Genomic DNA, 25,935 nt, shown 5'->3' on the forward strand with positions numbered 1-25,935 from the left:
TGGTACTGAATGAAACATTTATTTAAAGATGGACATCAGTATTTCTTGCAAACCAGTGAAGCAAAATAAGAAGGAAAATCAACAAAAGCAAAACAAAAGGCTTAGTTACAGCGTAATAATAATTTCAACCCATTTCTTCATCCTCTTAATCATCCTCCACTGAGCCACAACTACACTGAACAAAAATGTAAACGCAACATGTAAAGTGTTGGTCCCATGTTTCATGAGCTAAAATAAAATATCGCAGAAATGTTCCATACGCACAAAACGCTTTTTTCCCCCTCTCTAAATTTGAGCACAAATTTGTTTACATCCTTGTTAGTGCGCATTTCTCCTTTGCCAAGATCATCCATCCACCTGACAGGTGTGGAATATCAAGAAGCTGATAAAACAACATGATCATTACACAGGTGCACCTTGTGCTGGGGACAATAAAAGTCCACTCTAAAATGTGCAGTTTTGTCACACAACACAGATGTCACAACACAGTTTTGAGGGAGCGTGCAATTGGCAGGAATTTCCAGAGTTGCTGAATGTTCATTTCTCTACCATTAGCCGCCTCCAACGTCATTTTAGAGAATTTGGCAGTACGTCCAACCGGCCTCAAATCCGCAGCCCACAAGTAACCACACCACCCCAGGACCTCCACATCCAGCTTCCTTATCTGCGTGATAGTCTGACGGGGTGCTGAGGAGTATTTCTGTTGTTAATAAAGCCCTTTTGTGGGGGAAAAACTAATTCTGATTGGCTGGGCCTGGCTCCCCAGTGGGTGGGCCTGTCTCCCAAGATGGTGGGCCTATGTCCTCCCGGGCCCACCCATGGCTGCACCATTGCCCAGTCATGTGAAATTAATAGATTAGGGCCTAATGAATTTATTTCAATTGACTGATTTCCTTATATGAACTGTAACTCAGTAAAATCTTTGAAATTGTTGCATGTTGCGTTTATATTTTTGTTCAGTATACATAAAATCATAGCATATGGTATCCGTTGGTTACACAGTTCTTTGTATGTCCACACCATATAATTAGGAATTAGAATACTTATTTAGTAGGATCTTAAAGGTTTACACAGACAATGCAAAATAAAAGATGACAGAACCAAATTCATTTGAACATATTCTTCATGTTGCAAAACAGCAACGCCAGCATCATTCTAATTGTGCGCTTGGAGAGAGGAGGCTTTGCGTTAAGCCGAGCCATTAAGTTAAAAGAAGGAATCAAATCCTATTTGATAAAGACTAATCATTCCATAACATTTGGGTCAATGCAATATTATAAAGGGACATTCTACAACAACAAAAAGTAGCCTACGGCACTTTTCTGTGACTGTTGGGGCGCAATGAGTACACCTGTATACAGAACGGTATTCATAAATACCTTTTATTACAATCAAACAAGCAATAACATGGGTACTCACTCATTGACAAGATGTTAAGTCTCATTATGTCTCTATATTAAAGGCAGAACAACAATAAATCAGATTGCATCTATGGGCAGCTTGCTCTGATGCCCTGTACTATAAAGTTGTGAATCCAACACTATATTGACCTAGATGTGAGGGAGACTCGCTGCTGTTTACGCTGTGTGGAAGGCTTGTTTGTCTAAAGAGATGATGAAAGGGGCTCTGGTTGTGTAATCTGGCCTAGCTTCAACTATCTGGTCTATCTGAGCTCTGCTGATCTGTCCTGACCTACGAGCAAGACAGAATGAACTTGCCCCTAGACACTGACTGATCTACGGGCAGTTTTGCATTTCCCCCCTAATGGTTAAGGTTAGGATTTGGAGAATTAAATCCGATCCTAGATCTGTATCTAAGGGCAAGTTCGGAGCTCAGACCTGGCTGGATATCTGGTCCTTAGTTTCTGCCTTCTGGGGAACACTATGGTTTCCACAGCTGTTCAAATAAGACAACAAACACAGTCTTTCCCAACAGCCCTCCATGGTGGGAAAACCCTCCTCACCATTGATAACGTTACATCAACATTCTTTCAATGTTACAATAATGTTGTAACGGTGAGCCACTTTGCCAGATGGTCAACAAGCCCCAAAGGTAATTTGACTTAACCAATCAGAGTCTGGTTTGAACTCTATTCATAGTAATATGCCATCTAACTGACACTTTTATCCAATCGATTTACGGTCATGCGTGCAAACATTTTTTTAAATTGTATTTATTATTTTATTTAAACTAACTGTACAACTTAACTACACACACATTCATACACAAATCACTCTTCCAAACTCAACTTTATAAATCATAGTTCGATAAAGCAGACACTAGATTTTAGACAATGCATTTAGTAACTTTATAACCATTCACATTCAACGAGGCACACTCAAGCACTTCAATTTGCTGTGGTCTCCTTTTGTTTCGATAAAGCACTTTAATTGCAGATTGACATTAGAAATCAGACATGAGCTTTTATTTAGTCTTACTTACAGAAGGAGCTAAATGAAATTTGAAATGAATTCAGATTGACTGTATTTTTGCCACTCCCCATTAGATTTAAAGATACCATCCCCATCCTCCCTTGAAATGTCGATAAATACATTTTGAACATTAAAGCAGCTGAATTGGGCTTTTCATCGGACAAAAGTTGTGTTGTGTGTGTAAAAGAATGAACCAAAATGATCAACAACATCGAGAAAACAAGCACACACTTTCATGCATTTCCATTGTAGATGACCTCAATCTCTCAGCATGTGCTAAGGGCAACATATACCTTGGCTTGCATAACAAACTCTGAGACAAATACATACAGTATGTGTCACATACTGCTTGCAGTTGAATGAGACGAAGCAAAGCCAATGTATGTATTTCCACTACATACTGTTTGTGACAGCTGATGCCAAATGGGTTATAAAGAACAAACATAGAAAGGGTTAATTGTCTATCACAGAAGGAGGTATAGATAGAGCTCATTATTAATTAAGCAATACTTAACTCGTTATGCTTCAGTGCTGCTGCAGGTCTGTGTTAGATAGTGTGGTAACAACGAACAGATAAGCGTGGCATAATAAGTGTCTTAACTCATCTGAAAATGATCTGAAAGCATTCATAAAAACGTCTGACAACGATTCCACAAGTCAAAAATAGCTTACAAAAATAATTTAGTTTTTTTGATGGGAGGGCATGTACATAAAAGTGTCTGGCAATGCGGTGTTTGACAACATGACTTGAAAGAACGTGATGCTCTACACATCTGCTATGGGTGTCAGTGGTGCCAACGCTAGAGCCAGTACCCATGATTCTCGCTGCTGTCCCTGATCCAACCTCAACTCTCCTACCTTCACTGATTTACGAGTGGCTTGTTGTAACAAATCACAGCTATCAAATAAACTACCAACTTAAAACATATTTTCTTATCTTTACTTAAGATTTCTCTCAATTTCTATGAAGAGAAAACAAACACAAATATAGTAAGGTGCTTTGCCGTTTTCTGAAGTCAAACTGTAGTAGTTTCCTATGGCAGTCTTTGGCCTTGTCATGCAGCAGTGTTATGAGTAGCCATGCCCTCCACTGCTGTAAAATGATACATCTGTTGTTTAGATATGAGACTATAATCTGTGGTGGGTTAGAGGCTAGAACAGGCTACAGTGGGGAAAGGGAGGATAAGGAATGAAAATGAAGGAAGGAAAAGGAGATAGGAGTGAAAAATTGTAAGAGGAGAGGTAAGGAGAGGTGGGATGAGAGAGAGAGGAGAGAGAGAGAGAGAGAGAGAGACAGAGAGAGAGGAGAGAGAGGGGAGAGGAGAGAGAGGGGAGAGGAGAGAGAGGAGAGATGAGAGAGAGGAGAGAGAGAGAGGAGAGGTGGGATGAGAGAGAGAGGAGAAAGAGAGAGAGAGAGAGAGAGAGAGAGAGAGGAGAGAGAGGGAAAGAGAGAGAGGGGAGAGGAGAGAGAGGAGAGATGAGAGAGAGAAGGAGAGGTGGGATGAGAGAGAGAGGAGAAAGAGAGAGGAGAGAGAGAGGAGAAAGAGGGAAAGAGAGAGAGAAAGAGAAAGAAAGAGAGAGACGTTAAACAAGACGGTAGATAAGGAAAGATGAAGCAAGAGAGTGAGACCTTAGAAAAACAGTGAAAGGAACGATAAAAGAGGGAAGAACTAAACCGTTCCAAGTGGAGACAAACACAGTAAAAGGAACACACATGAAACCAGTGAGAAACACAGAAACAAAGGGGAAAAAGCCTGCACATGAATTTTAGAAAAGCTGCTATTTCTCTTTTTTTGCAGAGGAAGGGAGAGCGGGATGCAGACCTCGCATAGAGGGATTAGAGAAGAAGAGGATTGGAGGAGGACTGGTGTCACAGGCCATGTAAATGCATCTCCCTTACCTCCCTTAAAGGTGATCACAGTAACATTCAGACCATTCGCATACAAAAGCTATAGGTGACGAACATCGCCTCAACGTTGGATGTCGGTTACAGCGACATTGTGAAACCATTTCCATTGAGTACCCCCACCACTCCTCATTCTGGTTGAGATGAGATGTTTCTCAGTTGTAACGTAACGGTGCATATGTAGATTATTTCAGATGTTTTTTTTCTTCTTCTGTCTTCCTTTCTTCCAGACAGGACAGACGTTGTAGACTGGAGATGTTAGAATTCTTTTTCTCCCGTTCTTCTGCTTGGCTTTAGAAAAGGCGTGCCTTCTTTTTCATGTCGTTCTTCTTCCACAGGGCCATGCGGTCAAACTGATTCAGGGTCATCCCAAACACATGGTGGAAGTCCTCTGGGGAGAGGTGTCTCTGGAAGAAACACACATACAACAAGATATGTTTATATTCTTTCGAATGACAAGACAGACAGAATCTGTGAAAGCATCAGAGTGGAAAGACACTACATGGCCAAGAACTATGTGGACACCCCTTCAAATTACGATCCTACATCTGTAGATACACGACATGGCCAACACTATGTGGACACTCCTTTAAATTACGATCCTACATCTGTAGATACACTACATGTCCAACACTATGTGGACACCCCTTCAAATTACGATCCTATATCTGTAGATACACTATATATACAAAAGTCTGTGGACAGCCCTTCAAATTAGTGGATTCGGCTATTTCAGCCACACCCGTTGCTGACAGGCGTATACAATCGAGCACACAGCCATGTAATCTCCATGGACAAACATTGGCAGTAGAATGGCCTTACTGAAGATCTCAGTGACATTTGACGTGGTACCGTCATAGGATGCCACCTTTCCAACAAGTCAGTTTGTTAAATTTCTACCCTGCTAGAGCTGCCCCCGGTCAACTGTAAGTGCTGTTATTGTGAAGTGGAAGCATCTAGGAGCAACGGCTCAGCTGTGAAGAGGTAGGCCACACAAGCTCACAGAACGGGACCGCTGCATGCTGAAGTGCGTTGCGTGTAAAAATCATCTGTCCTCTGTTGCAACACTCACTCCCGAGTTCCACACTGCCTCCAAAAGCAACGTCAGCACATTAACTCCATGAGCAATACCAAGCGTCGGCTGGACTGGTGTAAAGCTCGCCGCCATTGGACTCTGGAGCAGTGGAAACACATTCTCTGGAGTGATGAATCACACTTTACCATCTGGCAGTCCGACAGACAAATCTGGGTTTGGCGGATGCCAGGAGAACACTACCTGCCTGAATGCTTAGCGCCAACTGTAAAGTTTGGTGGAGGATGAATAATGGTCTGGGGCTGTTTTTCATGGTTCAGGCTCTTTAATTCCATGATCATGACCACCAATCAGAGACCACTATTATGACACACCAAATGCGTTTGCGGTGGTGTTAAAAGTACCCAATCGTCATAAAGATACCGTAATGGAAAACGACACAAATAAAAGTGAAAGTCACCCAGTAAAATACCACTTAAAAGTAAACGTATAAATCATTTCAAATTCCTTATAGAAGCCCTATCCTGCAGTCAAATGACCTAGTGGCCTCATGGGTGGATAGTTATTCATATTTCTCAACTTTATATCTGACATGGTACAGGTGTCTTCTTTTATTAAGTTCATAACCATGTGTGTGAGGTGTATACTTTTGTTTTAAAGTAGATTTGTTTAAGACTACCAAGAATCACTCTGTGTGAACCTGATTTAGCCCCTTGCAGTAAAAGGTCAAGCAAACCAGACGGCACCAATTTCTTGTGTTTGTATTTATTTGCAGATAGCCAGGGGCACACTCCACACTCAGACATCATTTACAAACAAACCATGTGTGTATAGTGAGTCCACCATATCAGAGGCAGTAGGGATGACCAGGGATGTTCTCTGTTTAGTGAGTCCACCAGATCAGAGGCAGTAGGAATGACCAGGGATGTTCTCTGTTTAGTGAGTCCACCAGATCAGAGGCTGTAGGAATGACCAGGTATGTTCTCTGTTTAGTGAGTCCACCAGATCAGAGGCTGTAGGGATGACCAGGGATGTTCTCTGTTTAGTGAGTCCACCAGATCAGAGGCTGTAGGAATGACCAGGTATGTTCTCTGTTTAGTGAGTCCACCAGATCAGAGGCAGTAGGAATGACCAGGTATGTCCTCTGTTTAGTGAGTCCACCAGATCAGAGGCTGTAGGAATGACCAGGTATGTCCTCTCTTTAGTGAGTCCACCAGATCAGAGGCAGTAGGGATGACCAGGTATGTCCTCTGTTTAGTAAGTCCACCAGATCAGAGGCAGTAGGAATGACCAGGGATGTTCTCTTGATAAGTGTGTGAATGGACCATTTTCCTGTCCTGCTAAGCATTTAAATTGTAGCGAGTACTTTTGGGTGTCAGAGAAAATGTATGGAGTAAAAAGTACAACATTTTCTTTAGGAATGTAGTGAGATAAAAGTAAAATTTGTCAAAAATATAAATAGTACAGTAAAGTACAGATAAAACCCAAATATGACTTAAGTAGTACTTTACACCACTGTGTGTTTGATGGATCCTTTGATGAATTTTGGCCATGAACATGGTTACCTCACCACCACACCCACTCCTTCTGTACAGTACTGTGAGGGTTCTAGTTCTCATCAACATGTCTAGTATAATCACTCATACTGTACAGTACTGTGAGGGTTGTAGTTCTCATCAACATGTCTAGTATAATCACTCATACTGTACAGTACTGTGAGGGTTCTAGTTCTCATCAACATGTATAGTATAATCACTCATACTGTACAGTACTGTGAGGGTTCTAGTTCTCATCAACATGTATAGTATAATCACTCATACTGTACAGTACTGTGAGGGTCCTAGTTCTCATCAACATGTATAGTATAATCACTCATACTGTACAGTACTGTGAGGATTCTAGTTCTCATCAACATGTATAGTATAATCACTCATACTGTACAGTACTGTGAGGGTTCTAGTTCTCATCAACATGTATAGTATAATCACTCATACTGTACAGTACTGTGAGGGTTCTAGTTCTCAACAACATGTATAGTATAATCACTCATACTGTACAGTACTGTGAGGGTTCTAGTTCTCATCAACATGTATAGTATAATCACTCATACTGTACAGTACTGTGAGGGTTCTAGTTCTCATCAACATGTGTAGTATAATCACTCATACTGTACAGTACTGTGAGGGTTCTAGTTCTCATCAACATGTATAGTATAATCACTCATACTGTACAGTACTGTGAGGGTTCTAGTTCTCATCAACATGTATAGTATAATCACTCATACTGTACAGTACTGTGAGGGTTCTAGTTCTCATCAACATGTCTAGTATAATCACTCATACTGTACAGTACTGTGAGGGTTCTAGTTCTCATCAACATGTATAGTATAATCACTCATACTGTACAGTACTGTGAGGGTTCTAGTTCTCATCAACATGTCTAGTATAATCACTCATACTGTACAGTACTGTGAGGGTTCTAGTTCTCATCAACATGTCTAGTATAATCACTAATACTGTACAGTACTGTGAGGGTTCTAGTTCTCATCAACATGTATAGTATAATCACTCATACTGTACAGTACTGTGAGGGTTCTAGTTCTCATCAACATGTATAGTATAATCACTCATACTGTACAGTACTGTGAGGGTTCTAGTTCTCATCAACATGTATAGTATAATCACTCATACTGTACAGTACTGTGAGGGTTCTAGTTCTCATCAACATGTATAGTATAATCACTCATACTCTACAGTACTGTGAGGGTTCTAGTTCTCCCTCTCTCCTGCATTTGGCCACAAGTTCTCATCAACATCACATCTTATGTCTTCTCTGACGATGCATCTTGGAAAGTATCTTCTGGAATGTCTAATCTAACCCTGGCAGTCTTCAGGAGAAGTGTCTCCACACCCCGCGTTCATGGCATCCAGTAAGGACATCTGGTCATGTGGATGGTGGTCATAAACCTTCCACCTCCACGCAGAGAGAAACTCCTCTATGGGGTTTAGGAAGGGAGAGTATGGAGGCAGGAATAGTACTGACATCCTGGGATGTGCAGTAAACCAGTCTGACTGCAGCAGAGTGGTGGAATGCCACATTACCCCACACAACAACGAAGGTAGGGGAGTTTCTTGCCCCTCTCTCCTCCGCTGGCACAAGTCAATTATGCAGGTCATCCAGGAAATAAATGAGCCTCTCTGTATTGTAGTGGTCAATGAGTGGTTTGTGTAACAGCAAACCATCATGGGACAGTGCTGCACATTGTGATGTTAGCTCCTCTCTGGCCTGGGACATCCACAGTTGCTCTCTGTCCAATCACATTTCTTCCCCTGCGGCGTGTTTTTGCCAGGTTGAATCCAGCTTCATCAACAAAGATGAATATATGCACAGTTCGCCTGGCTTCCATCTCCATTGCTCTCTGAAATACAGTAAATCCACTGTTTTACAGTACTTTACATTATGCATAGCTGTGTATGTACCCTGTTTGGTTATTTAACAGAGATCTTACTTGGACATATTGATACCGGAGTTCATTCACATGTTCACCGTTTCTGCTTCATCCTTATTTTATGTTTCTCTATGACTCTGGCAACAGTTATGCTGACCATATTCACATTCCCAAAAGTGATTTTGTCTGCCCGTACGCTGTCCTGAATTTCCTTCAGTTTTATTGCATTGTTGCCAATTACCATGTCAACAATGGCAATTTCCTGCGCGTCTGATAAAGTTCTGCTGAGATTTTCTACATGTTTCAATCTGGTTACTGCAGAAATGCACAACATTTGCCATCATTCTGTTTTGAATGTGTTTTTAACAGTTTTGGAAACAGTGTGTTAGCATTTGAAAACATGTGCTGCAAATGTATAGTTTTGCAGGTGGTGGAGTATGAATGAGAAAAGAGTTCATGGATTTCGGAGAATGTGGTGATTGGATGCATTTTGTGTGAAAGCAATGAAAAATGATTCACAGTTTGGTCCACATACACTTCTGTTTCGCTGACTGTGTGAAGAGTTTTGACCAATGCATGTTAGCAATTGAAAAAAAAACTGTAAATATGTATTTACATTTTGTATTGAAATATATTGGTGATAAGTGATATATAATGCTTAACATATGCTTATAATGCTTAGCTATCCTCTGGTCCAAATATAGACCTACAGTCAGACATATTTTAACACCCAAAGTGTTAACTATAAGCACTGACACTAGCCAAGTACTGGTTAGGCAGCTTTCTTAACTATCAGACCTTATTCTACAATCTATGTGAAATGAGACCCGAAACCTATTGTGTTCAACATGAGAAGTGTATTGGTCACAGGTGTGTGTGCGTTTTATCATTAGGTTTAACACACCAAATCAAATCCCTTGCCTCAGAAACCTTCCTCCAAACAACCGCCCGGTCCGACCCCAGTTTGGTTCGCATTACAAACACTCTATAACATTCTCCCAAAATATCAGAAGTATACAATGAAACAAAAACACAGTATGGTATTGATTTTGCCCAAGGACAAAGCCATTAACAGCTCGATCATAAAAGTATTAAGTTGGCAACAAGGTTAAAGATCGACTCCAGCCTATGCGCCATGGCGATGTCGACTGTAAATTAGACACAAGCTGTCATCGTGTGATGGTCAATCACCTGGTTTTTATACCGACCAGGCATCTACAGCGGAGAAGGGAGGAATCTGGGCAAGGCACTGCTGGCATCACATCAGATGAATGCAACATGGTACACACACCATGGGGCTGAGTGAATGTACGAGCATGTGTGTGTGCGTGTGTGTAGAACACACTGAGAACAGGGAGTACTGAGGACAATGCTCTCTCTCAACACCAGTCTCAACGTTAACAGTGAAGAGGCGACTCCGGGATGCTGACCTTCTAGGCAGAGTTCCTCTGTCCAGTGTCCGTGTTCTTTTGCCCATCTTAATCTTTTTTTTTTATTGGCCAGTCTGAGATATGGCTTTTTCTTTGCAACTCTGCCTAGAAGGCCCGCATCCTGGAGTCGCCTCTTTACTGTTGAGACGGGTGTTGAGAGAGAGCATTGTTTTGTGGGTACTATTTAATGAAGCTGACAGTTGAGGACTTGTGAGGCATCTGTTTCTCAAACTAGACACTCTAATGTACTTGTCCTCTTGCTCAGTTGTGCACCAGGGCCTCCCACTCCTCTTTCTATTCTGGTTAGAGACAGTTTTTGCTGTTCTGTGAAGGGACTAGTACACAGTGTTGTACGAGATCTTCAGTTTCTTGGCAATTTCTCACATGGAATAGCCTTCATTTCTCAGAACAAGAATAGACTGACGAGTTTCAGAAGAAGGTCTTTGTTTCTGGCCATTTTGAGCCTGTAAATTGAACCCACAAATGCTGATGCTCCAGATACTTAACTAGTCTAAAGATGGCCAGTTTTATTGCTTCTTTAATCAGAACAACAGTTTTCAGATGTGCTAACATAATTGCAAAAGGGTTTTCTAATCATCATTAGCCTTTTAAAATTATGAACTCGGATTAGCTGTTTCCAGCTACAATAGTCATTTACAACATTAACAATGTCTACACTGTATTTCTGTTATTTTAATGGACAAAAAAATGTGTTTTTCTTTCAAAAACAAGGACATTTCTAAGTGACCCCAAACTTTTGAACGGTAGTGTATGTGATTTGTTGTGGACAGTGATATACTAGTAGAGATATTCTAAACCCACTGAAATGAGACCAATAGAATACACAAACATGCGTGCATCAAATCAAATCAAATTCTATTTGTCACATGCGCCGAATACAACAGATGTAGACCTTACCTTGAAATGCTTACTTACAAGCACTTAACAATGCAGTTATAGAAATATAGTTAAGAAAATACTGACTATATAAACTAAAGTAAAACATAAAATAACAATAACCAGGCTATATACAGGGGGTAACGGTACCGAGTCAATGTGCGGGGCTACAGGTTAGTCGAGGTAATTTGTACATGTAGGTAGGGGTAAAGTGACTATGCATAGATAATAAACAGAGAGTAGCAGCAGTGTAAATAGGGGAGGGGGTCAATGTAAATAGTCCGGGTAGCCATTTTATTAATTGTTCAGCAGTCTTATGGATTGGGGGTAGATGCTGTTAAGGAGTCTTCTGGACCTAGACTTGGCGCTGCGGTACCGCTTGCCGTGTGGTAGCAGAGAGAACAGTCTATGACTTGTGTGACTGGAGTCGTTGACACATTTTTGGGCCTTCTTCTGACACCGCCAAGGAGATAGGTCCTGGATAGCAGGAAGCTTGGCCCCAGTGATGTACTGGGCCGTACGCACTAACCTCTGTAGCGCCGGATGGTCGGATGCCGAGCAGTTGCCAATCCAGGCGGTGATGCAACCGGTCAAGATGCTCTCAATGGTGCAGCTGGAGAAGTTTTTGAGGATCCGGGGTCCCATGACAAATCTTGAGATGGAAAAGGTGTTTTCGTGCCCTCTTCACGACTGTTTTGGTGTGCTTGGACCATGATAGTTTGTTGGTGATGTGGACACCAAGGACCCGCTCCGCTACAGCCCCGTCGATGAGAATGGGGGCATGTTCGGCCCTCCTTTTCCTGTAGTCCATGATCATCTCCTTTGTCTTGCTCATGTTGAGGGAGAGGTTGTTGTCCTGGCACCACATGGCCAGGTCTCTGACCTCCTCCCTATAGGCTGTCTCATGGTTGTCGGTGATCTGGCCTACCACTGTTGTGTCGTCAGCAAACTAAATGATGGCGTTGGAGTCGTGTTTGGCCACGCAGTCGTGGGTGAACAGGGAGTACAGGAGGGGACTAAGCACGCACCCCTGAAGGGCTCCCGTGTTGAGGATAAGCGTGGCAGATGTGTTGTTACCTAACCTTACCACCTGGGGGCGGCCCGTCTGGAAGTCCAGGATGCAGTTGCAGAGGAAGGTATTTATTTCCAGGGTCCTTAGCTTAGTGATGAGCTTTGAGGGCACTATGGTGTTTAACGCTGACCTGTAGTCAATGAACAGCATTCTCACATAGGTGTGAGAAAGGGCAGTGTGGAGTGCGATTTAGATTGCGTCATCTGTGGATCTGTTGGGGCAGTATGCGAATTGGAGTGGGTCTAGGGTTTCCGGGATGATGGTGTTGATGTGAGCCATGACCAGCCCTTCAAAGCACTTCATGGCTACAGATGTGAGTGCTACGGAGTGGTAGTCATTTAAGCAGGTTACCTTTGCTTTCTTGGGGACAGGGACTATGGTGGTCTGCTTGAAACATGTAGGTATTACAGACTCGGTCAGGGTGAGGTTCAAAATGTCAGTGAAGACACTTGCCAGGTGTTCCACGCATGCTCTGAGTGCAGGTCCTGGTAATCTGTCTGGCCATGCGGGCTTGTGAATGTTGACCTGTTTAAAGGTCTTGCTCACATCGGCTACGGAGAGCGTTATCACACAATCGTCCAGAACAGCTGGTGCTCTCATGTATGCTTCAGTGTTGCTTGCCTCGAAACGAGCATAAAATACATTTAGCTCGTCTGGTAGGCTCGTGTCACTGGGAAGCTCGCAGCTGGGTTTCCCTTTGTAGTCCGTAATAGTTTCAAGCCCTGCCACATCCGACGAGCATCAGAGCTGGTGTAGTACAGCTTGTGGAGTGCAGTTTTGTTGAGTCCAGTCTTAGTGCCAGCATCGGATTGTGGTAAATAGATGGCTACGAAAAATATAAATGAAAACTCTCTTGGTAGGTAGTGTGGTCTACAGTTTATCATGAGGTACTCTACCTCAGGCGAGCAATACCTCGAGACCTCCTTAATATTAGACATCGTGCACCAGCTGTTATTGACAAAGAGACACACACCCCTCGTCTTACCAGACGTAGCTGTTCTGGTCTGCCGATGCACGGAAAACCCCTTGTCTTACCAGACGTAGCTGTTCTGGTCTGCCGATGCACGGAAAACCCCTCGTCTTACCAGACGTAGCTGTTCTGGTCTGCCGATGCACGGAAAACCCCTCGTCTTACCAGACGTAGCTGTTCTGGTCTGCCGATGCACGGAAAACCCCTTGTCTTACCAGACGTAGCTGTTCTGGTCTGCCGATGCACGGAAAACCCCTTGTCTTACCAGACGTAGCTGTTCTGGTCTGCTGAAGCACGGAAAACCCCTTGTCTTACCAGACGCAGCTGTTCTGGTCTGCCGATGCACGGAAAACCCAGCCGGGGAAGACTGTTCTGATATCCAGAAGCTCTTTTCGGTCATAAGAGAAGGTAACAGCAACTTTATGTACAAAATAAATTACAAACAACGCAAAAAATAAATAAAAAATAGCAGTTGGTTAGGAGCCCGTAAAATGGCGCCATTATCATCATAATGTACACGCACACACACGCGTACACACACACACACACACACACACACACACACACACACACACACACACACACACAGAGAGAGAGAAGGTAGAAGTGTAGGGGTGATACACAGCTTGATAAATCACTAGTTTATAAGTCAGTGTTAGGCTAGAGGAGCAGGCAGTCAACATTGCCACAACGCTACTCTCACAACATTGGGACAAAGTGATGAGATGGGGGTGAGAACACACACGCTGAGGTTCTGGAGCGCTGTGTGAGAGCTCGTCTCAGTCTCCCTGTAGGATGGTAGGATCCATAACCAGATCACCATAGGACTGGAGACTGGAGTCTCACAGGACAGAGGGAAGGAGGGAGTAGGAATAGAAAGAGGGGGAAAGAGAGGGAGGGGTAGAGCTAGAGAAAAGAGAAAATATCTATTCTTTCAGCCCTTTGCCCTAAGTGCTGAGGTAGAGAGTGAGATAGAGGCAGAGAGAGAAATAAAGAAGAATGGGGGGGGGGGAAATATGTTGGCCTCTCACCTCCAGTCTGGTACGGTCCACATCTCTGGGTAGCTTCACCCTCACCCTGTGGGTCACAGACAGCACCTCATAGGGGTACACCTGGAAGGAACACATGTACACATGAAAAAAACACGCTGTCAGCTATTTAACACTACAGCCAGCCAGGCTAGAGAGATCATGTAATCTACAATAGATTTAGCCAAAGATATCAAACTGTATTTGCCAAACACATGAAGCTAACATGATGTGAAACACTGACCCTTACCTTGTACTCTAGAGGAGAGGAAAAAGGAGAGAGTGAGATGTCAGATTAATGACTGTGTAATTATTTCAGTATGCAAACTACCATAAAAGATCCAATCAATTCCAGCACAAATAAAATCATAGATATGTGCAAATGAAAGTGATTATTTTAATAACTTATGAGATATTGTGTTCCAGCTCAGTACGTCAAAGGCTTAAAAAAAGCCTGGGACCCACTCTCTCCCACTGACACAAAACAACCCCCCCACCCCCACACACACTCTGTGAAACTATGCTTTACAGGCTTGGCACGGTGTGTGCTCTCTGGCTGAGGAATAGCAGCTCTGGTACGGTGAACGTCACACTGATGTAACTCATTAGGCAAAAGGATGTGGCTTCAGCACCCTTGAGTGAAAACTCGTCCACCTGAACTGCTTCCCATTAAAAGTGCATTTCATTTGTTTTTATGTTTATTTAACTTTAAATTAACTAGGCAAGTCAGTTAAGAACAAATTCTTATTTACAACGATGGCCTACCAAAAGGCCAAATGCCTCCTGCAGGGACGGGGGCTGGGATTAAAAAAAATGATATATATAGGACAAAACATACATCATGACAAGAGAGACACCACAACACTACATAAAGAGAGACCTAAGACAACAACATAGCAAGGCAGCAACACATGACAACACAGCATAGTAGCAACACAACATGACAACAACATGGTAGCAACACAACATGACAACAACATGGTAGCAACACAACATAACAACAACACAAAACATGGTACAAACATTGTTTACAAAGACAACAGCACAAAGGGCAAGAAGGTAGAGACAACAATACATCACGCATAGCAGCCACAACTGTCAGTAAGAGTTTCCATGATTGAGTCTTTGAATGAAGAGATTGAGATAAAACTGTCCAGTTTGAGTGTTTGTTGCAGCTCGTTCCAGTGGCTAGCTGCAGCGAACTGAAAAGAGGAGCGACCCAGGGATGTGTGTGCTTTGGGGACCTTTAACAGAATGTGACTGGCAGAACGGGTGTTGTATGTGGAGTATTGTAGATCTAGGTTCAACCTCTTTCAACATGGCATCAATGAGCTAACAGATCTAGTATTGTAGATCTAGGTCCTACCTCTCATTCCTCCCCAGCTGTGGGAGTCCTGCTGGTCTGGGTCAACCTCAACATGGTCGGCAACCTCCTGGGGAGGACACACACACACACACACACACACACACACACACACACACACACACACACACACACACACACACACACACACACACACACACACACACACACGGTTTAGACAAGGTCAAAACACCTAACTCCATCTGGTCATATTTGACAGTTTCCAGACATCATGTGTTTACTGTACCATACAGTAACAAAGAGCAGATTCATTTTCCTCTACGTTCCTTTTCTCTTTGGGTCGAGGACAAAGGATACAAAATATGTCTGTCTGAAGGTCGCTACAATCACAGGGAGGTTTACTCACACACATTCTCAACTGCAAACTGACTGTCGACTTCTCCCACGGACTCTAATCTTGTTTCAGAAATATTACCATGTATTGATGGAGTTTAGGGGAACTGGCTTAGCTGCTGCAGCTACAGTACATTCGTTCTGGTTTGGTTCAGGTCCCAGTCTCAATGTAACTGAATCTCTGCTGTTTCTCAGGGTGGGACAGAAAGGAAGTCGTTCAGAATAACAACTTCTCCATTCTCAGCTCAGTAAATGGTGGAGTTGATCTGAATTGATTTCAGGTGTTTTCAACATCATTTTTTACAACATGTTCACATGCCTCCTCATCACTTCCATTTATCTTGTGGTGGCTGTTAGCAGGTTAGCTGAAGTTGGTAGTGGCTGTTTTAAAGAAAACTCAACCCTGGATTACATTTTCTCTTGGCCAGTAGACTACTTTCAGGGTGAGGAGCCATCTAACATCAAGTAGTAAAATAGTGGATTACTCCTCCCCCCCTCCATCATAGCCATACGTTGTCTCTGCCTCAGCTGCCACAGGCATTGGTTGGTGAGGAGTAACAGCCAATCCGGTTGCAGAAATAACGTATTCAGTGTAACACGCTACTGGGGTCTGATACCGTCCACATTTCTCATTTCCTCCTAAACGTTCAACTATTTCACCCCTCTGTCTACCCCAACCCCATACTTCAACAAACACACAAGCAGCAATAACACACCATTAAGGTTAGCCTAAACCCCCTCAGTGGTAGCACAACCGTCATAATAAACTCTTTCTGATAATGTCAATCTGCACAGTCAGTGGTAACGAGTGATAGGCCGACATGGAATCTGATAAGAAAGCTGTAAAACATGATTTCCCGGTCCAGAAGTTTAAAAAAACACCCAACCTTCCTGTGTTGATAAGTCAAGGGCTGTGTGTCAATACACTGAAATAGCTTCCTTGCTAATCACATCTTACAACTGAATCAATACTATTGTTTTTATTTTATTTATCTAGACAAGCCAGTTAAGAACAAATTCTTATTTACAATGACGGCCTACCAGGGAACAGTGGGTTAACTGCCTTGTTCAGGGGAAGAATGACAGATTTTTACCTTGTCAGCTCGGGGATTTGATCTAGCAAACTTTCGGTTACTGGCCCAACCCTCTAACCACTAGTCTACCTGCCGCCCCGTATAGGTTAACATCTATTGTATAAGTTTACATCTATTGCTTTCAACTATCATAAGGCTGCTAGCTCAGTGATCCTGGAGAAAAGGACACAGGACACAAGGATAGAAAGTCAGCTCAACTACTGAGATACAGACCAATACAGCCTTTTTTTGACAGGAACTTCACTTTCCCTCGGCCATAACTAACTCACTCACCCTCGATGACAGAAAAGGCCATAAACATTACCACCTGGTGGTTAAATCAAACACTGCACCCAGTTGGCACGTCCTTCTCACAGCAATCAGCACGGCACCTTATTTAATGAGCGGCGAGCCGAGAGAGGCCTACAGTCCAATCACAATCTCTCTTTAAGGGAGTTCTAATTGTTAGCACGCTCGACTAAACCCGTCGGTATGGCGACAGGCACACCTCATTTCCATTTTTGAGGGAGTTTTCCATTACCTCACTGAACTCATTTGGAATCAAATCAAATTTCATTGGTCGCATACACATATTTAGCAGCTGTTATTTTGGGTGTAGCGAAATGCTTGTGTTCCTATCTCCAACAGTGCAGTAATATCTAACAATTCACAACAATACACACACATCTAAAAGTAAAAGAACGGAATTTAGAAACACAAAAAAACATTCTGGGCTAATAATGTAAGAAATATCACAAAAAAACTGCAAAGTTTCTTAGGAGCTAGAAGCAGAGCTGCCAAGTCTGTCAGCACCATCTTCGATTGTCAAAAGGACACATCGAATCAAAGGCCTGGAGGGATGGGACGGAACTGACTGTCCCCCTGCCAGATGCTCAGCCCCTCGTTAGAGATGCCAAAACCACACCCCCTCCCCCGGTCTGCCCTTATTGGCGCTTACATTTAATTGGGGTATCACATTGTGTCATTGGGGTGTGAAGCCACCTGGTGCAAATGTGAGTGTGAGTGTGTGTGTGTGTATATATGTGTGTGTGTGTGTGTGTGTGTGTATATGTGTGTGTATATGTGTGTGTGTGTTTATATGTGTGTGTGTGTGTGTATGTGTGTGTGTGTGTGTATATATGTGTGTGTGTGTATATGTGTGTGTGTGTGTGTGTGTATATATGTGTGTGTGTGTGTGTGTGTATGTGTATATGTGTATATGTGTGTGTATATATGTGTGTGTGTGTGTGTGTGTATGTGTATGTGTGTGTGTGTGTGTGTGTGTGTGTGTGTGTGTGTGTGTGTGTGTGTGTGTGTGTGTGTTAGGGTACTATTCCTCTGAAGGAGAGAGAGAGACAGTGTACGTGACTTGCAATGATGGCACCCGACACTCGACACGAGGCGATGGCAGTGAGATGTGAACCTGCTGAACCAGTGTCACAGTATTATCAGTAGTAGGTCATATAGAAATGGACTATGTTACTTTCCTCACAATCATAGAAGCCTGTGTTCACTTTACAGTCTGTGAGTACGACAACGTACCTTGTATATGCCATTCCTTCCATATCCTGGCAGGGAAGCACACTTATTGTATGGGAAGTCTGTAAGGAAAGAAACAAATATCTAAGTCATCTATAAAAATGAATTTGCTACTCTTTTAACCTAAAGTCAATGCATTGGTTGAGCCCCTGCCTGTCAAGTAAGGTTTGACCACTGATTGGCTACTCACTGGTCCGGGCGGTGTCAGTGGGCAGGCTGCAGGTAGACTTCCTGGGGTCCAGCAGGTACTCTGGGAGGGGCTCACCGTCTATCTCACTCTTCAAGATCATCCAACTGGTCCTTGTCTACATAGAGAGATAGACAGTGAGATGGATGGATGGATGGATGGATACTGTATGTAGATGGATGGATGTAGTGATAGATACTGTATATAGATGGATGGATGTAGTGCTAGATTCTGTATATAGATGGATGGATGTAGTGATAGATACTGTATATAGATGGATGGATGTAGTGATAGATTCTGTATATAGATGGATGGGTGTAGTGATAGATACTGTATATAGATGGATGGATGTAGTGATAGATACTGTATATAGATGGATGGATGTAGTGATAGATACTGTATATAGATGGATGGATGTAGTGATAGATACTGTATATAGATGGATGGATGTAGTGATAGATACTGTATATAGATGGATGGATGTAGTGATAGATTCTGGATGTAGTGATAGATACTGTATATAGATGGATGGATGTAGTGATAGATACTGTATATAGATGGATGGATGTAGTGATAGATTCTGTATATAGATGGATGGATGTAGTGATAGATTCTGTATATAGATGGATGGATGTAGTGATAGATTCTGTATATAGATGGATGGATGTAGTGATAGATTCTGTATATAGATGGATGGATGTAGTGATAGATTCTGTATATAGATGGATGGATGTAGTGATAGATTCTGTATATAGATGGATGGATGTAGTGATAGATACTGTATATAGATGGATGGATGTAGTGATAGATTCTGTATATAGATGGATGGATGTAGTGATAGATTCTGTATGTAGATGGATGAATAAATGGATGTGTAGGTTAGTAGACGAACAGATGGATGGACAGACAGACGGACAGACAGACAGGCGGACGGACGGACGCCTTACCTTAATGTCGTCTCCTTCTTGCCAGGAAGTTCTAGAGGCTGTAAAACAGTCATCCATTATGTTACAAACCACACTCCTGTTGCAGTACATTACTGTAGAACCCATCACATTACAGTTACTGTACCGGGCCGTACCACACATCTGTCAGAAGTACATTACAGTATGCACAGAAAGACTGCATCCTACAATAAATCAACTCCACACTATGACATCATCATCACGAGACAGCCTGTCGAGAATCTCCGAATGGGTCACGACATAGTTACAGTACTGTTGTATAACTAACTATTACTAGTATGTATAGTATGAATTCAACTAGCACTAAACAGTTTTCTCAAATGGCCAGTTTATGAGAGAAAGTGTGCCTATTTACTGGGAATATCTGGTGAAATCTGTTTTTTTTAATGCAGGAAAACGACACGCAAATGCATGCTCTGGTTCATAAGCTCATGCCTGCTAGAATATATACAAACTAAACTGAAAACTGTTACTCATAAATTGAGAATAATGTCACATTCTACATATGGCTGTGATTTAGTTGTCATATTTCCTATGTATTGTAGATGTTGAAGAGCTGTAGAATAATAATCCATTGTGTAACCAGAAGATTATACAGCACATGCATTCTTGTATTCTAAGGGATTTTGGGCATCTACACACTCACACATAGAAAAACCAAATAGAAACACGACATACGCAAAGGGTTAAGTGGAACAGGAAGTGACCAAGACACCATCAGCACCACAACACCAAGTGAGTCATGTTCTCGACCAATCACAATGGACACACAACACATGTACTAGCAGAACCAATGAGCTACTCAGATGGGTACGGTCAGGCATGTAGGGATGAGTTACTCAGATGGGTACGGTCAGGCATGTAGGGATGAGTTACACAGATGGGTACGGTCAGGCATGTAGGGATGAGTTACTCAGATGGGTACGGTCAGGCATGTAGGGATGAGTTACTCAGATGGGTACGGTCAGGCATGTAGGGATGAGTTACTCAGATGGGTACGGTCAGGCATGTAGGGATGAGTTACTCAGATGGGGACGGTCAGGCATGTAGAGATGAGTTACTCAGATGGGTACGGTCAGGCATGTAGGGATGAGTTACTCAGATGGGTACGGTCAGGCATGTAGGGATGAGTTACTCAGATGGGTACGGTCAGGCATGTAGGGATGAGTTACTCAGATGGGTACGGTCAGGCATGTAGGGATGAGTTACTCAGATGGGTACGGTCAGGCATGTAGGGATGAGTTACTCAGATGGGTACGGTCAGGCATGTAGGGATGAGTTACTCAGATGGGTACGGTCAGGCATGTAGGGATGAGTTACTCAGATGGGTACGGTCAGGCATGTAGGGATGAGCTACTCAGATGGGTACGGTCAGGCATGTAGGGATGAGCTACTCAGATGGGTACGGTCAGGCATGTAGGGATGAGTTACTCAGATGGGTACGGTCAGGCATGTAGGGATGAGTTACTCAGATGGGTACGGTCAGGCATGTAGGGATGAGTTACTCAGATGGGTACGGTCAGGCATGTAGGGATGAGTTACTCAGATGGGTACGGTCAGGCATGTAGGGATGAGTTACTCAGATGGGTACGGTCAGGCATGTAGGGATGAGCTACTCAGATGGGTACGGTCAGGCATGTAGGGATGAGTTACTCAGATGGGTACGGTCAGGCATGTAGGGATGAGTTACTCAGATGGTACGGTCAGGCATGTAGGGATGAGTTACTCAGATGGGTACGGTCAGGCATGTAGGGATGAGTTACTCAGATGGGTACGGTCAGGCATGTAGGGATGAGTTACTCAGATGGGTACGGTCAGGCATGTAGGGATGAGCTACTCAGATGGGTACGGTCAGGCATGTAGGGATGAGTTACTCAGATGGGTACGGTCAGGCATGTAGGGATGAGTTACTCAGATGGGTACGGTCAGGCATGTAGGGATGAGCTACTCAGATGGGTACGGTCAGGCATGTAGGGATGAGTTACTCAGATGGGTACGGTCAGGCATGTAGGGATGAGCTACTCAGATGGGGACGGTCAGGCATGTAGGGATGAGTTACTCAGATGGGTACGGTCAGGCATGTAGGGATGAGTTACTCAGATGGGGACGGTCAGGCATGTAGGGATGAGTTACTCAGATGGGTACGGTCAGGCATGTAGGGATGAGTTACTCAGATGGGTACGGTCAGGCATGTAGGGATGAGTTACTCAGATGGGTACGGTCAGGCATGTAGGGATGAGTTACTCAGATGGGTACGGTCAGGCATGTAGGGATGAGTTACTCAGATGGGTACGGTCAGGCATGTAGGGATGAGTTACTCAGATGGGTACGGTCAGGCATGTAGGGATGAGTTACTCAGATGGGTACGGTCAGGCATGTAGGGATGAGTTACTCAGATGGGTACGGTCAGGCATGTAGGGATGAGCTACTCAGATGGGTACGGTCAGGCATGTAGGGATGAGTTACTCAGATGGGGACGGTCAGGCATGTAGGGATGAGCTACTCAGATGGGTACGGTCAGGCATGTAGGGATGAGCCGAAACATAATCATAAAGGTGTAAGAAACAAAAAAGGATGAATCAAATATTATTAAAATATGTTACAAAATATTGAATATGGCCATTTTGGTTTTCCATGTCAGGCTTTCAACTCAGGCAACAATGAAGTGGATTACTTTAGATACTAGATCACGTGTCCCTGTATATGGCTGCGGTTGAGACAGGGAGCAAAAGAGGTCCTAACCTCATCAGTGTGTTATGGACCACTATATATTTTTATATATATATTTATTTTTTTATTTATTTAACTAGGCAAGTCAGTTAAGAACAAATTCTTATTTACAATGACGGTCTACCCCGGCAAACCCAGACGACGCTGGGTCAATTGTTCGCCGCTTGGTCAATTGTGCGCCGCCCTATGGGACTACCAATCACAGCCAGATGTGATACAGCCTGGATTCGAACCAGGTACTATAGTGACACCTCTTGCACTGAGATGCAGTGCCTTAGACCGCTGCGCCACTCAGGAGCCCACTATGCTACAACGTTACTGCACATTTCAAGATGGCTACTTGAATTGGTTGCAGTGACTCTGTTGCCTGAGTTCTAAAGCTTTGTCTGTTGAAAAAGACTGGAGATTGGACAGAATAATGGGTCATATAGAAAGGAATAGGATGAAGTTTCCCCATAGACACTGATCTTAGATCAGTTTCATGTTCCCCCCCTAATGGTTAGAGTTAGGATCTGGGAGGAGGAAGCTGATCCTAGATCTGTGTTTACGGGCACTTTCTACTAGGAGCGTATGGGACAGGTGACATGCGACACATCATGCAGAGACCAGACCAGGAAGTTAGACCAGGAAGTAGAGGAAGAGAGTGGACTGTACCATGCTGTCTGTAGATAGGGGGTTTTCTATAGATATTATCTATCTTGACCGTAGTCTCTGAAGATGAGAGGAGAGTAATGAAAGAAGCCCAGGGTGAGAGAGAAAGAAAGAGAGAGAGAGAGGGTGAAAAAGAAGCATGAATTAACGGTTATTGAGGGATGGAATAGTTTAAGAAGCAGCGGAACAATAGGGGCAGCATACTTTATGGTAGATTCAATGCGAGACATATGCCATTTTAATTAGAACTGGCACGACCGGGTATTATCTCAGACATATCATCACTTGTTGTCATTATTCATGCGACATTCAAAAACATGTCATTTTGATCCTTTAATGATCCTGTGGTAATGTGAAGCTGAAACCCATGGAAAGATATTTCCAGAACAATGGTAATCGTTGATCAATGTTGTATCCAACAATAAATGTACTAATGTTTCCAAAGGCAGAGTCATGAATAATATACATCTTTATACATTTTCCCTAATTACAACACATCATTCTTTACTGCATCTAGAGCAAATATAACGAGCATCATAATAAACAAATAAACACATCAAAACAATAAATAAAAGGGCAAATGATTCAATTCAAATGATTCAATTCAAATGATTCAACTCAAATGATTCAATTCAACTGATTCAATAAAAGAAATGGGGCAAGTGAGTCTTTCTACCCATAATTGACACAATATGCCTGTTCCAAGCTGACCCAGTCCATCAAACGTTCAATGACAGAGACACTTAGCTAGCAACAACTGCTATACATTAACTAAACTCCCAATCTTTTTTAGGATAAATAATTTATGAAATACAACACATGTGGGTCATTTTCTACCCTGTTTCAGCCACTGCCAGCGCCGCTGAACAATACACATATGAAAGCCATAAAAACAATGCTTAGAAAACACATTAAGTATATAATCACTTTGCTTTGTTCATTTATTTACATCAACTCCATCCAAGTATGAGACTTTTTTCCATATGGCTGAGTGACACTGGAAAAGTCAATTGAAACAGGATGGATCAAAAGGAGATTTCACTAGAAGAGTCAGTTACATCCAATGAATCTTATCAAAGGATGGTTGACAGAATATGATGCAGGGTAAAAAACGTAGTTAGACTTCTCATTGTTGTATCTGTGACAGTAGCCTCTCCATTTTAAAGTAGTCAATATCTTATTCTACTACTTCTGTGAGTTGGTAAACAAACTGAAAGGGTGTTTTAACAGGTATAAAGCCAAGGTTGGTGATTTACTGCCACCTGCAGTTGTGGAATGTTTTCTCACAAGACCTGGGTTCAATGACTATTTGAAATATCTCAATTACTTTCACATACATTTCGAACTAAGTATCAAATATATTTTACTTGAAAAGACAAGTAGTTGAATACCGTAATGTATGGAAATACACTTAGTATTGGCATGTATTTTAAAATACTCTGAGTATTTTATAATACAAATAAATACTCCCATGCATTTGAACCCAGGTCCTAGGAATATTTCAAATAATGTATTTGGAAAGAAGTATTGGAAAATATTTTCAAATAGTAGGATATTTATAGAAGTAATTTAAACATTTTTTCAAAAACTTCCAATAGAAGTAGTTGATTTTAGCCACATTTTTTGAAAGCACACAAATACACAGTAACTAAATATTTAAATAAGAAAGAATCAATGTATTTGCATAATAAGAGGATATGAGGATGTTGATACAATGTGTGTGTTAATGGGTGAGATTCTAACAAATGTCTTTTAACCTGTGAAACTGAAGACACATTCAGATTTAGACATACCTCAACATATAGTATAGAGTAGATCACAACATAGGATGAAGAAAGAGGAAAGGGGTGAAAGAGAGAATGAGAGAGAAAAATACATTTAGAAAGAGAGAGGGAAAGGGAGACAGACAGATTGAGGAACAGTGAGACAGACAGATTGAGGAACAGTGAGACAGACAGATTGAGGAACAGAGAGACGGACAGATTGAGGAACAGAGAGACAGACAGATTGAGGGACAGTGAGACAGACAGATTGAGGGACAGTGAGACAGACAGATTGAGGGACAGTGAGACAGACAGATTGAGGGAACGTGAGACAGACAGATTGAGGGACAGTGAGACAGACAGATTGAGGGACAGTGAGACAGACAGATTGAGGGAACGTGAGACAGACAGATTGAGGGACAGTGAGACAGACAGATTGAGGGAACGTGAGACAGATAGATTGAGGGAACGTGAGACACATAGATTGAGGGAACGTGAGACAGACAGATTGAGGGAACGTGAGACAGACAGATTGAGGGAACGTGAGACAGATAGACTGAGGGAACGTGAGACAGACAGATTGAGGGAACGTGAGACAGACAGATTGAGGGAACGTGAGACAGACAGATTGAGGGAACGTGAGACAGACAGATTGACGGAACGTGAGACAGACAGATTGAGGGAACGTGAGACAGACAGATTGAGGGAACGTGAGACAGACAGATTGAGGGAACGTGAGACAGACAGACTGAGGGAACGTGAGACAGACAGATTGAGGGAACGTGAGACAGACAGATTGAGGGAACGTGAGACAGACAGATTGAGGGAACGTGAGACAGACAGATTGAGGGAACGTGAGACAGAGAGATTGAGGGAACGTGAGACAGACAGATTGAGGGAACGTGAGACAGACAGATTGAGGGAACGTGAGACAGACAGATTGAGGGAACGTGAGACAGACAGATTGAGGGAACGTGAGACAGACAGATTGAGGGAACGTGAGACAGACTGAGGGAACGTGAGACAGACAGATTGAGGGAACGTGAGACAGACAGATTGAGGGAACGTGAGACAGACAGATTGAGGGACAGTGA

At 42.8% G+C, this 25,935-nt stretch overlaps 1 protein-coding gene across 15 annotated transcripts in view; it reads right to left on the bottom strand.

The window, feature by feature from the left end:
- LOC106608569 (actin-binding LIM protein 2) overlaps window positions 1-25,935 on the bottom strand; it is a 127,332-nt gene continuing 101,397 nt past the window's right edge. For 10 of the 15 annotated variants that reach the window (XM_014206544.2, XM_014206545.2, XM_014206543.2 and 7 more), the window contains 8 exons: window positions 23,082-23,138; window positions 19,680-19,717; window positions 18,736-18,850; window positions 18,549-18,607; window positions 15,583-15,649; window positions 14,467-14,474; window positions 14,220-14,300; window positions 1-4,745 (listed from right to left, as the gene is read on the bottom strand). In XM_014206544.2, the coding sequence (XP_014062019.1) occupies window positions 4,632-4,745; window positions 14,220-14,300; window positions 14,467-14,474; window positions 15,583-15,649; window positions 18,549-18,607; window positions 18,736-18,850; window positions 19,680-19,717; window positions 23,082-23,138 (539 nt within the window). In that variant the 3' untranslated portion in view covers window positions 1-4,631. The remainder of the gene's footprint in view (window positions 4,746-14,219; window positions 14,301-14,466; window positions 14,475-15,582; window positions 15,650-18,548; window positions 18,608-18,735; window positions 18,851-19,679; window positions 19,718-23,081; window positions 23,139-25,935) is intronic. The other 5 variants (XM_014206547.2, XM_014206550.2, XM_014206554.2 and 2 more) reach the window with 1 other exon arrangement.

The sequence above is a fragment of the Salmo salar genome, chromosome ssa07 (genome assembly GCF_905237065.1).
Source record: "Salmo salar chromosome ssa07, Ssal_v3.1, whole genome shotgun sequence".
NCBI classification, from domain to species: Eukaryota; Metazoa; Chordata; class Actinopteri; order Salmoniformes; family Salmonidae; genus Salmo; species Salmo salar.